Source organism: Eumetopias jubatus, unplaced genomic scaffold (assembly GCF_037043125.1).
Source record: "Eumetopias jubatus isolate StellerSeaLion01/CBP00866 unplaced genomic scaffold, mEumJub1_p1.0 scaffold_9, whole genome shotgun sequence".
In the NCBI taxonomy this organism is placed as follows: Eukaryota; Metazoa; Chordata; class Mammalia; order Carnivora; family Otariidae; genus Eumetopias; species Eumetopias jubatus.
The window spans coordinates 101,388,437-101,401,073 of record NW_028274815.1 but is presented as its reverse complement, the minus strand read 5'-3'; the positions used below and the strand labels follow the sequence as shown (position 1 = coordinate 101,401,073).

The following is a 12,637-nucleotide window of genomic DNA, read 5'->3' as shown; positions in this document are numbered from 1 at the left end:
TAGAAGAGGCGGACAGGCTGGAGGCTCCTTCGCCCTTGGGCAGTCGTCAGGCAGGTGCATGGGTGCGGCAGGCCCCTGCGGGCACCGGCTGCCTCTGCGGCAGCTCCAGACAGGAGGCCCAGAAATGGACATTTGAATGATTCAAACACCCTAAGCCGCTCATGCTTTCAACAGCTTTGCCACATTTACTTGGCACGATTAGCAGAAATGGGAAACTGATGAGCTCACACTGCCCTTGCTCCTGTATTTCTGACAGTGCTCTACACTACACAGCAAGCCACAGAGAGTCGCCCTTTCTTCCCTGCCAGCAGCTCTTTTCACAAGCTTTACCTCTAAGAAGCTCAATCTTCATCCAGACTTTGAGCGAGGACCCCCCATTTGCTTTCCATACTCCCCTCTTTGTCCTTATCCCTGCCTCTGACGTGCTCGCACTGCAGACACCTGTGGGATGTAATTCACCACTGGCCTATTAGGCCCTGACCCGAGGTTTGGATGCCTGTTCCTTCTTTGCATGTTTGTAAATGAAAGTTCCATCAGAAATGGAACTCTCTATTCATGGTAGCCAAATTATGGAAAGAGCCCAAATGTCCATCGACTGATGAATGGATAAAGAAGATGTGGTATATGTATATGTGTGTGTGTGTGTGTGTGTGTGTGTGTGTGTGTGTGTATATATATATATATATATATATATATATATATATAATGGAATATTACCCAGCCATCAAAAAGAATGAAATCTTGCCATTTGTAACGACATGGATGGAGCTAGAGGGTATTATGCTAAGTGAATAAGTCAGTCAGAGAAAGACAAATACCATATGATTTCACTCATATGTGGAATTTAGGAAACAAAACAGATGAACATATGGGAAGGAGTTAAAAAGAGAGGGAAATAAACCGTAAGAGACTCTTAACTATAAAGAACAAAATGAGGGTTGATGGAGGGAGGTGGGTGGGGGATGGGCTACCCGGGTGATAGATATTAAGGAGGGCACTTGTGATGAGCACGGGGTGTTATATATAAGTGATGAATCACTGAATTATATTCCTGAAACAATATTCCACTGTATGTTAACTAGAATTTAAATACAAATTTGAAAAGAAAAAAAAAAAAGAAGTGGAAATCTCTAGTAAGTGAGGGAGTCTGTCCAGGAAATTCTAAACACTTGGACCTCAGAAAGGTGTGGATTAGTTCATGGTCAAATAAATGACTATGGCTAGTATTTGTACCTGCAATGTTTATAAAGCATTTCTGAAGTTAGACTTATGTTAAGCCTCACAATTCTCCAGTGAGGTAGGAAGTAATCCCATTTTATGGGGGGAAAACTAAGGTTTAGAGAAATTGTGCCCAAAGTCATACATAGAACTACTAAGGGACAGAGCTGGACCTCAAATCCAAGTTGTTTGGTTCTAAATTCAGTTCTCTCTCACCATTTCATTCTACTTTCTGGTTACAATGAACATTATTAATTCACTCTTTTCCTGCCCCTGGGTTGGATTTTCAAGTAGGCAAGCATGACTTTTTTCCTAACATCCAGGATTTTGGCTGGAGAACTAACTGCAGGGCACTGAAGCCACACAGATTGTTATCAACTCAGCTGTCCTCATATTCCAGTCAATTTTCCATGAGCTTTTAAAGAGTATTAGAAGTTACCATTTGTGGAGTTCATTCTAGAACACCAGACCCTGTGATATTTCCTTAACATACATTATCCGATTAATCCTTGTACCAGCTCACTGAGATCTTCCCATTTTGCAGATCAGGAGACTGAGGCTCAGAGATGTCAAATAGCTAATGAGCTATGGAGCTGAGATTCAAGCCTGACCCTTGACAGGAGTCCTGGGCCTCCTGCTCTCTCCTTGGCCACCCTACCCCCAGCCCCAGGTCCTTGCTCTCCCTGCCACAGGAGCCAGGGAACCAGACTCTTCAGCTCTGTCCTCTCCCTCTATGGGTGCTCCAGAGGGGATTGCCCAGGGAGAACAGGGAGGGATGGTAGAGAGGGGTACAATGCTGGACAGATTCAGGTGGTGCTGTTCACTGCACAAGTGCTAAGGGGAGGTTTGATAGAAGGTCCCCCAGTGATGAGTGTGAGTCCGTCCCCCAGCACAGCATGCCACAACGAACTTTCACTCATCAGAGCTACAATGTGGTTCCCAGAATCACAGGATCATTCCTGCAAGATGAAGGGTCTATTTGTAGATTTGTGTCTTTATCAGATTCTGAGGGATCTGTGTTCCTGCCTTCCCAAAACTCCCCCTCCTCCCTACTTCTGTATGTATGAAAGAGCCAAGAAACCCATTTGTCCTCTTGAGAGGGGAAAGGCTGTTATAACAATATGAAAATGGGTGGCCTTTATCCTAACTAGGGACTAGACCTCCAAGACAATAAGTTTATAAGGAAACCTCTGGTAACCAGTCTCCGGCACCTCACTCCGCCACAAGTGGTCACCACAACTAAGCAGGAAGTCTCAAATGGTTTCTGAAGACAGGTCTCAAGCTTTGTCCATTTTCCATCACAGGCCTGTGTGGGAAATCTGCAGCAGACTCTTGAGTTTGATGAGGAAATTCTTTATTTAGTGAGGATAACTTGAAGTAAACTGTTCCCATGAGCAGGTTTTCCGATGGTCCAGATCCTACCCATAGCGATTTCTAAGCAAGAAGATCAGCACAGCAACAATTAGGCCAATGACAAATAAATCCCAGTATGGTCCAAGGGTGTTGTCCAATTTCATCCATTTCCATCTCATGGTGAACTGCTGGGAGAGACATTCTGTCAAAAAAAATCCAAGCCTTCCACCCTCTCCAGAGCCATCATCACCTCCCATCCCACCATCCAAAAGTTGCTCATTGTTGTTTTCAGAGATTTGGGACCTATTTGAGACAAACTTACATTAAAAAACAGGATATCTCGGAGCAAATGCACGGTTTCCAGTTTCACGAGGGCGAAGAAAACAGGTATGTGAGCATCCGGACTCGTTTGAGCAGCCATATCATATAATCTCCTGGCCAAGTGAATGTCCTAGAGATGGAAAAACAGCCCCTACTCATTAGGTGCAGATTCTTTAGGGGTAATTCAATGAAAGCCATTGCTTGAAATATCATTATTTATCTTTGGTAGGCCCCCTCCATTCCCACCAAGATATTCATTCAGCCCCTAACCCTTGGAACCTGTGAATGTTATGTTACATGGCAAAGGGGACTTTGAAAATGTCATTAAGGTTACAGACCTTAAGACAGAGAGATGATCCTGGATTACCTGCGCAGACGCCATAGAATCCTGCGAGCCCTTAAATACAGTTTTCTCATGGCTGAGGACAGAAGATGAAAGATATGGCAGAAGGCTTGGGAAGGGCTCCACTCACCATGGCTGGAGGGGCCTCTCAAGAAGAATGAGAAGAAATGCGGGCAGCCAGCAAGGAAATGGGACCCTCAGTCCAACAAGCACAGGAAACTGAATGTGCCCAGGAACCCGAGGGAGCCTGGAAGTGATTCTTCCCCCAAAGCTCCCAGGAAAGAACACAGATTGATTTTAGCCTGGGAGGCCCTACACAGAGAACTGGTCAAGCTCACCCAGACTTTTGACCCACAGAAACTGTGAGATAATGTGAGTTGTCTTAAGCCACTACATTTGTGGTGATTTGTTACAGCAGCTGTCGGAAACTAACACAAAAAGCCTTCTTGTATACCGCTGGACCAGACCTTAGATATGATTCCTGTTAAAGAGGCAGAACCCTAGATACCAACAGTACAGCTCCCCAAACAAATAACAATACAGATACTAAAAAGCATGTAAGATTCCTAGTTTTCTTCATAGTACTTATCAGACCTGAAGTTCCAGAATTTGTTTCTTCATTTGTCCTTGTCCTCAAGGACCTGGACAACCTGTTAGCCCCTCAATTCCCAGTGCTCAGTGAAGTGCTGAGTACATAGCTGGTCTCTGATAATACTTACAGAATGAATGCATAAACTATTTAGTTCTCAGGCTGGAATTTGATTCCTCAAATGACATGCTGTATTTCTAGGGACCTTCCCCCCCCCCCCACTAAATTAGGCCATGGCAGATAAAAAAAATTGTTTTCTTTAATTTTTACCTACTTAGGGCTTTTTGTTTGCTTTATTTGTGCTTGTTTTCCCAAAGTAATGAAAAAGCTAAATATAGTTGCTTTTAAAGGTTGAAGGGCCTTGGGCCAGTCCCAGAATTGTACTTAGCTGGGTGCCTTTTCCAGTGGATAAGAAGAGAGATTTTTCACAAACTGTGATTATCCTTTCTCTCTTTGTCTTTCTTCTACATCTCCCAAACCTCCATTACACAGAGTGCAATTGTTGTGAACCCCTGTGGTCCCTGCTAAACCCACTTTTTGGGTGGTATTCTCTCTCAGCTGTGTTCTGCTGGTCATTTCTTAATTTTTTTCCAAAGCTTTGTGGTCCCATAAGTTGATTTGTTGGAGAAAGAGGAATGTTCTTGCTTAAAAACTTAAAATGCAGGAGACTGTTCTGAACAAATCTTCCTGGCGACAGAGAAAATGGATGGTGTAAAAACTCTAATTTGTGTCTCTAATTCCAACAAATTCAGTGGGTGTTCATTTGAAAGCACCCTGCAGATTATAAGGGCTGTGTCACCCCCACACATGAAAGGCATATTGACTTTAATAGGGCATCCAGGGAACAGCAGCCTTTGTCAGTATCTCAGGCATTCATTCTCATTTGAAGCAGGCAATAGTTATTATTTCTTGAGGCACAAGCATCACAATTCAGTTGCTTAGTTTATAATAAAAACTAGCAAGAAGTACCATTAAAGTGGGATGGGCTCACTCCTTGCCCCGGGGACCTCACAATTCTCAGTGGGGGTGAGGCCGGACATGAAAGTCGTTCTTTAAAATTCCCAGAGAAATTCCTGAACCCACAGGCTAATTAGGACAACTCATATACAAGAAATTTTATTAGTAGGCTGTAGAAAAGACTCCTTGTTCTTTGATCCTTACTTAGGAAAAAAAATCCAAGTTTTCAAACAAAAAATTTATTTTCAAAATGTTTTGATGATGGCCAAGGTTCATTCAGTAAGTCCACTGCACACCCAATCCACTGATACTTAACTTTCCTGTGGTACACTTGAGCTTATTTTGCTTTAAACTCACTGACTGAGGAGATGATGTAAATGGATCTGCAGACTCTTCTTAAATAATGTGTTTCCAACTAAAATATCAGGTGTGCCAAAGTACTACCCAATGTTCACATGTTCAAAATAGCTTCTTATAATTCAAAAATACAGAATTCTCCAGCAATTCTCTGGCTTATGAAAATTGTTCAATTACATGATGCGGGAGTTTTCCAGCCCTGAATCTTCAGGGGTCATCAAAAACTTCTTATATGGGGACAGAGGTCATTTTTTGAATAATTTAATCTTGTTTTCTTACTCTAAATATACCATATTCTAATAGGAGAAAACTTTGAAAACATAGAGATGAACAAATATTAAAAGCCCATCTACAATTTCACTGTACAGAGATAAGTACTGATCATATTTTATATACAACCTTCCAACATTCCAGCATTTTTATATAGATTCATAGACACACATACTTTTAACTTAGGAATTTTTCACTTTGCATAATATTTTGTCTTTTGCTTCCTTAATAATATATTTCAAACAACATACCATGTCCTAAGATATTCCTTTAGTCTATAATATTTTTATTTTTAATAGTTGCATAGTATTTCATAATAATGGATAATGCCATTATTAAATACTTCTACTGTGTGCCAGTCACCACTGTCATTTATTTAAACCTCGTGACAATTATATAGGGCAGATGATATTAACTCTACTGTAAAGGTGAAGAAACTGAGGCACAGAGAGGTTAAGTCACTTACCTAAATTCATGGGACTTGTGAGTGGCAGAGCTGAGATTCAAATCCAGGTAGTCTCCTTCTAGCCTGCTCACTTAACCATGGGGCCATAGAATAGATAATACAAAGGTATACTACCACATGATGGTTTATAGAACATGCCTTCTATTTTGGAGAAGTTGTTTATTTGTAGGTTTTTTTCTGTAATAAAGTTATCTACATACAATTTTTTTGTTTTGCACACTTTGGATTATTAGGTGATAAGGCATTTATTTCAAGAGAAGTCATGGCCATTTCTAAGAGCTGTGTTCTGTCTTGTCATATTTCTTAGAAGGCCATTCTAAATATCTAACTTGAACTTGTCCTTTCCAGAAAATAATTCTATTCTGGTATTTAAAGCGTCAGCTCTAACACTCCATAAGCGGTCAGACCAGACAAATGAGAAATGAAAATGCTTCATGCCATAATTACTTTTATTTGTGAAAGGTCTATTTATAATTTATTCAGGGGATGTGTTTTTTGTTTTCTCTGTAGGATCCCAAAAACGTGTTATCTGCTAGATCTAACTATATACGCTGGAAACTCATCTCCAAAGGCTAATTTTCCCCCACGTTTTGTCTTAATTTAGGATAGATTTCTTAGTCATTATCTTAAAATATACATGCTTTCTTCCATTACAAAAATTGTCATGTGTTTCTTATGCTTCATGTTATGAAATCACTTTAGAATAGGACCCAGCAGTACTGATCCATCCACCTGAATTCATTGTTCCCTTCTTCACATTTTCACAGCACTTTACTTCTGTGAGCTTGCACTAGTGCCATTTTAGGACATGTCTCTTCTTCTGTAGAAGACTATGAGCTCTTTGAAGGTTGTCTTGTTCTTGTATGCCTAGAACGAGGTACAGTGCTTCCTGACACAAAACAAGAACTTGATAAATATTTGAGTGAAAAAATAAACAAAGAACAGCAAGGCAGAGTACCAGGGTAGTTTAGAAGCAGATGCAGATATCTTTCAAATCTGGGGGCTCATTGAGGGGTTCGTGGAGGAGATGATATGGGAACTATTCTTTGAAAAATGCAGGGAGGGGTCTTCAATGGTCAAAACTGTGAGAGATCATTCCAGCAAATGGGCTGATACGACCAAAGGTCAGGAGGGTTTTGTTCAAGGTCTCTGGTTGCGGGGGTGGGCAGGACAGGTAAGGAAAAGAAGTCTAGAAGTTATATAGGGAAGTAGGTAGGTTAGGTCAAGGAGGGTTCTGAATGCCAGAGTAAGAAGTTGGGACTTCATTAGGCAATAAAAAGTCAATAAGATGTTTTTATTTTTGTGTTTTTTTTTGTGTGTGTGTATATGCATGGTTTTGGGAAGAGTGAGGTGGAGTAAAAATACCAGATTTGTATTTTATCAAAAATAACCTGGTAGTGCTCTGTTAGATGGATTATGTATTAACTAAGGTAATGCTCTAACATCTGTAACAAGTAAAACCCCAAATTTCAACATGGGTATTCCTGGTTGGAGATGAATTTTCTTCACATGGTCACCGAGGGACCCAAACTCCTTCCACCATGTGGTTCTGCCATCACTTCGAGCCACTATGTATTCTGCATTCAATCAATGGGAGGGCAAAGAGACTAAGGAGAAGCCCCATCTACTTCTTAGCTGCCTTAGCCCAGAGATGACACCCTTCACTTTTGCATCCATCTCTTTGGTAAGAACTAGTCACATGGATGACAGGGAGTTAGGAAATGTAGTCTCTGACTAAGAGACACATCTCAGCAACAAGTCCTCCCTGTGAATTGGGGATTAAAGTCTTTGGCAGACATGGCTTTTTCTGCCGCAGATTTAAAGGAAGAACACTAGAATGGGAGACCACTGAGAAGCCTTTACAATAAGCTGACAGGAGTAGAAACTTTGGTCTGAGCCAGGAAACAGACAGAAGGAATGGGCAGGAGGGGATGGGCAACATGTTTTGTTCATGGTTAAATTTCTGAAGCACTTTTGAATCAAGCATAAGTTGAGATAGAGTTTCACAACAACTTGTGAGCTGAGTGCTTATATTTCTACATTAGTTCAGTTCCTCTCCCAGTTTTTCCTGAGGCATTATTTTGTATTCCCAGAACAATGATGCAGTCAGTCTTGGCCCACATTTTAAGTCAAGGAGCTCATTGAGCTTAATTTAAAGTCATAAATTAGGGAATGAGATGCTTCTCAGTGAAGCCATTAGGATAAGTCACCTACCTCACCCTGGTCCCGATGTCCTTTCCTAAAGCCAGATGAGGACAACAATGACCCATATTTTTATATTGATTTATCAAGGGTTGATGTATATACCTCATCTCCTTCTCCCAGAGGGCTTTATGTTTACAAAACCTTTTTCGATACTCAGAGAAATCCTGGTAATGATATTATTATCTTTCCCACTGGTTTCCCTGAGGATTAACTAATAAAGAGGACTGCGAAGTGCCCTGCCGAAGAAATGCTTAATTACTTGATGACTTAAATGCTGTGAAAGTCTGTTCTCCTAATTGTTTTGCTTTCATTAACCATTGCTGGAACAAGCTTGCGGCTTTTAATGATCAACATATTCATTTTAAGGATTAGAAAAGGTGGTATCTTCTTGTTAATTTGACTATGAGATGGCAAGATTAATAAACCTGGCCCCTGGGTACCTGGTTATTATTTTTCTAATTGCGAAACAGAAGAAATTAATAAAGACAAAGAGCAATGACTCCTCATTAACTAAAAATAAAATCCCCATGTCTGGGTCTGAGTACAGCTCTGTTTTCCGGTTTTTGTTTTTGTTTTTGTTTTTACATGTAGAGACTTCCTGTAGGAAAAAATACACCTGTGACTTTGTGATACTGATCAAAATGAGCCACCCATGATTCAACTGGACCTGGACAGGCAAGAACAGAAGTGCAGCCAGAGAGAAATTTCAAAGTTTTTTCTAAGTGTTAAATGTATGGCTCAACAACTGCTATTTGACACTGTGAAGAAAGTGCCTGGGAGAGAGGTTTCCTCCAAGGAGGAAAACCAAACCCTCTGACACAGTGGGCCATCTGGGCTCCCATAGACAGTGTCCTCTGTCGCACAGTTGGCCCTGTGTCCTGCCTGTCCCCAGGGTCTTAAGGCAAAATGGCCTCACTGTGGTGAGGATAAGGCTGTCATGGGGACCAAGTCCTGGAATCACATAGGACAGGTGAGTTAATTTAAATTTAATCTGTAGAGTGGGGTCACTTTTATCCATGAAACACATAGTGCTCCTGTCACCATTATTGTTATATTTTGTATGAGGTATGATGAACAAAAGCTTTAATCTTATTGAAACTTTACTTAGCAGCCACTCAAATTCTCTTCCGATCTAAATACCAGTCATTGCACACACTGACTACAGAGCCCCTTCACAAAGGCTTATTGTTTTAGTTCTAAGCCTGAGGAGGGGAGGTATCACTGTCCTGTTTTACAGCTGTGGATGAAGGTTGGAAGGGAGTGGGGTGTGGCTAAATGACAGGCAAAGAAATCTTCTGACTTAGCTATTTGATCCCATTTTATAAACACAGGAAGCTTGTACCTGCTAAGAATGGGGAAAACAGACTGGATTTGGATTTGACATCCTTTCCACTGCTTAGGGTGCTGGGGATGATGACAAGTGATCAGCCAAAAGGCAGGCCACAGGGGGAGCTCAGGAAGGCAGGGATTTGGATTGTCGGTGCCTGAATATGAAGCCCCTGGTTGTTGCAGGGTGTACCATTAGCAGTCAGATAGGATATCAACAACTCTCAACTACTAGCACAACTGGAAGAAAGAAGAAAGCATAGAAAAGCTGATAACCCCCTCACTTGGCTCTCAAAATGCAGTTGGGAGTATAAACTCTGATATGAAATATATACTTGAGCACTAAGAAAGACTTGGTGCAGGGCTCACTCTGACCCCAAAAACATGGGGTCAGACAGGCCTGGGTTCAAATTCTGACTCCACCACCGATAAGTTCTGCAAAATTGGCCATGTGGCTTAACTCACTGCACTCTTGGTTTCCTGAGGCATACATTGACTCCTTATCTCGTTGAGTGGTTGTGTGATTTAAATGGCATAGTATAGGGGTGCATGGGTGGTTCAGATGGTTGAGTGTCTGCCTTTGGCTTGGGTCATGGTCTCCAGGTCCTGGGATCAGGCCCCGTGTCGAGCTCCTAGCTCAGCAGGGAGTCTGCTTCTCCCTCTCTCTCTGCCTCTCCCCCTGCTTGTGCTCTCTCTGTCTCTCTCTCTCAAATGAATAAATAAAATCTTTAAAAATAAACAAATAAATAAATGGCATAGTATATATAACACACCAAATGCCTGGCTATTACTATCATTATTGATATTTAATACATCTTTCTCACTGTGTCAGAACTCAATGCCATCTTCTGCCTTAATCACACTTACTAAGGGATTTACCCAACATCTCCTTGTCATGTTAGCTCTCTCTCTCTCTTTTTTTTTAAGATTTATTTATTTATTTATTTATTTGACAGAGAGAGACACAGTGAGAGAGGGAACACAAGCAGGGGGAGTGGGAGAGGGGGAAGCAGGTCTCCCGCGGAGCAGGGAGCCTGATGCAGGGCTCGATCCCAGGACCCTGGGATCATGGCCTGAGCCAAAGGCAGATGCTTAACGACTGAGCCACCCAGGCGCTCCAGCTCTCTTTCTTAATATGCCTTATCTCCTCAAGTAAAGTGTAGTCTTTGAAGGACGGAGATCTATTTTCTTAGGATACCCTAGAGTGCTCAGCACTGTGTCATGTACACAGTGGGTGATTTATAAGACATTTCTGGATTAATGTCACCTTGGTATCCAGCTCTGACCTCATTCCTACTTTCTCCTTGTTTATTGACAGCTTGAGTGTCAATGGAAATAGGCCTGGAGGTGGAAGGGAGTGGGGGCAGGGCCCACTACTATTGCTGGAAAAAGCTTGAAGTTATGAATCTAATTAGCCTAGACTAGATTAATTTCAACTCGCTAGTTACATCTTCAGGCATAAATGGAGAAAATAACTTCGTCCTCATAGGCTTCATGTTAGGGTAACTCTTACGTGTTGGCACGGGGGGGGAACTCAGCAAATGTTGTCTTTTCCTTCCTTCCTCTACACTGATGACATCAATGAAATTAAAAACATTTACAAATTTTCCCTTCCCATACAGCTGCCGTTACTAGGTTTGGATTATTACCTTTGTGATACCTAAACCATGTTCGTACATATAGGCCAGGTTGAACATGGCTTGTGCGCTGTGGTACTTGTCAGCTGCAATGCTGTAATGTGTGGCTGCTGTCTGGTAGTCTTTCTTAGTCCCGTAGCCATAGTAATGGTAATCTCCAATTTTTACTCTAGCGAATGCATTGCCTGATAGAAATTTTAGAAAGAGAAGAAAAAGAACTCTGATGATTCATGTACAGTTCCTAGTAACTCAACATAATGGTAATATACATTAAAAAGAAAAACAAAACACTCAGAATCTTGGAATCAAGATTAGATATAACTTCTGGAATATAAAATATAACACTCATCTTTAGCTGTCTTCATTGCAGGCATAACTCCCATGATATAGTATGAATGTTCTTAAAGAATAAAAAATTGGGAATTTTACCTTTTAAATTCATTTTTTGAAGGTAGGTCACCTCTTGGGAAACTGGATTCCACCCCTCTGGTTCTCAAACTTCACCCCTGAAGCTCTACTCTCTTGCATCACCCAAGTCTCCTTCTTTCCTACATCAGTCCCATTAATCATTTAAACACACTTTGGTATCTTCTGTCAACAAAAACACATCCTCTCTTTATCCCATGGTGTGTCCTTCTAACTACTCCCCATTTCTCTGCTCACTTCACACTCAGCCTTTTCCAAAGTGTGTTCTATACTCACTGTCTCCAAAGCTTCACCTCCTACCCACATACTCTTCAACCCCCTCCAATCTGGCTTCTGCCCCTCTCCATGAAACTGCTACTTTCAAGGTGGTTGATAATCTCCATGCGGGTAAATCCACCAGTCACTTCCCTGTCCTCATCTTAACTGGACCTCTATGTAGCCCTGGAGTCATTGGACCTCTATCTGCCCACGCACTTTTCTCTCTTGACACCAGTGACCTTGCATCCTCTTGATTTCCCTCCTGTCTCATAGGCCTCTCCTTTCCAAACTCTTGCCTGATTCCTCCTCTACCCATCTTGTAAATATTGGAACATCGAGGGTTTATTAGTTGACTCCTTTTTTCCCTTTCTTCTCTTCCTTCTTTTCTCTTCTCTTTCCTCTCTCTACTGCTCTCCTCTATCTCAACTCTTTTTCTAGGTGATCTTGAGTAGTTCCATGCCAATCTTGATATTCACTCTTCCTGAATTTCATCTATAGTCCTGTCTCTCCCCAAGCCCCCAACTCCTCTAATTGCCTCTTTGATTTCTCTACTTGGATCTCAAAGCATGCAGTAGAGATTCCTGACACTGTGCTACCTACCTCCTTCAAACCAAATCAAACCAAATCATCAGTTCCTTCGCAATCTCAGTGCTAGCACCATTGTTCAGGCCATAAATCTAAGGTAGTTATTCCTAGTTATTTCCCCCTCATTTCTTATTGAATCCTTCAGCAGGTCCTACCTCTAAAACACACCTGTTTGTTGCTGTCTCCTGCACCACCTAGGTCAAGCCTCGAGTACTACAATAGCCTCCAAACTGTTCTTTTATCTCCACTTTTCAATATCTTCTTGATACAACAGCCAGGATGAGTTTTTAAAAAGTTTTATTTATTTATTTTTAGAGAGGGAGGAG

The 12,637-nt window shown here is 41.5% G+C and overlaps 1 protein-coding gene across 1 annotated transcript in view; it reads right to left on the bottom strand.

Annotated features, from left to right (window-relative positions):
* Window positions 1–2,636: 2,636 nt before the first annotated feature.
* Window positions 2,637–12,637, bottom strand: part of SEL1L2 (SEL1L2 adaptor subunit of SYVN1 ubiquitin ligase) — a 136,004-nt gene continuing 126,003 nt past the window's right edge. Inside the window, exons 18-20 of the mRNA XM_028112980.1 lie at window positions 11,055–11,227; window positions 2,894–3,022; window positions 2,637–2,756 (exon numbers count right to left, since the gene is read on the bottom strand). Of these exons, the coding sequence (XP_027968781.1) occupies window positions 2,637–2,756; window positions 2,894–3,022; window positions 11,055–11,227 (422 nt within the window). The remainder of the gene's footprint in view (window positions 2,757–2,893; window positions 3,023–11,054; window positions 11,228–12,637) is intronic.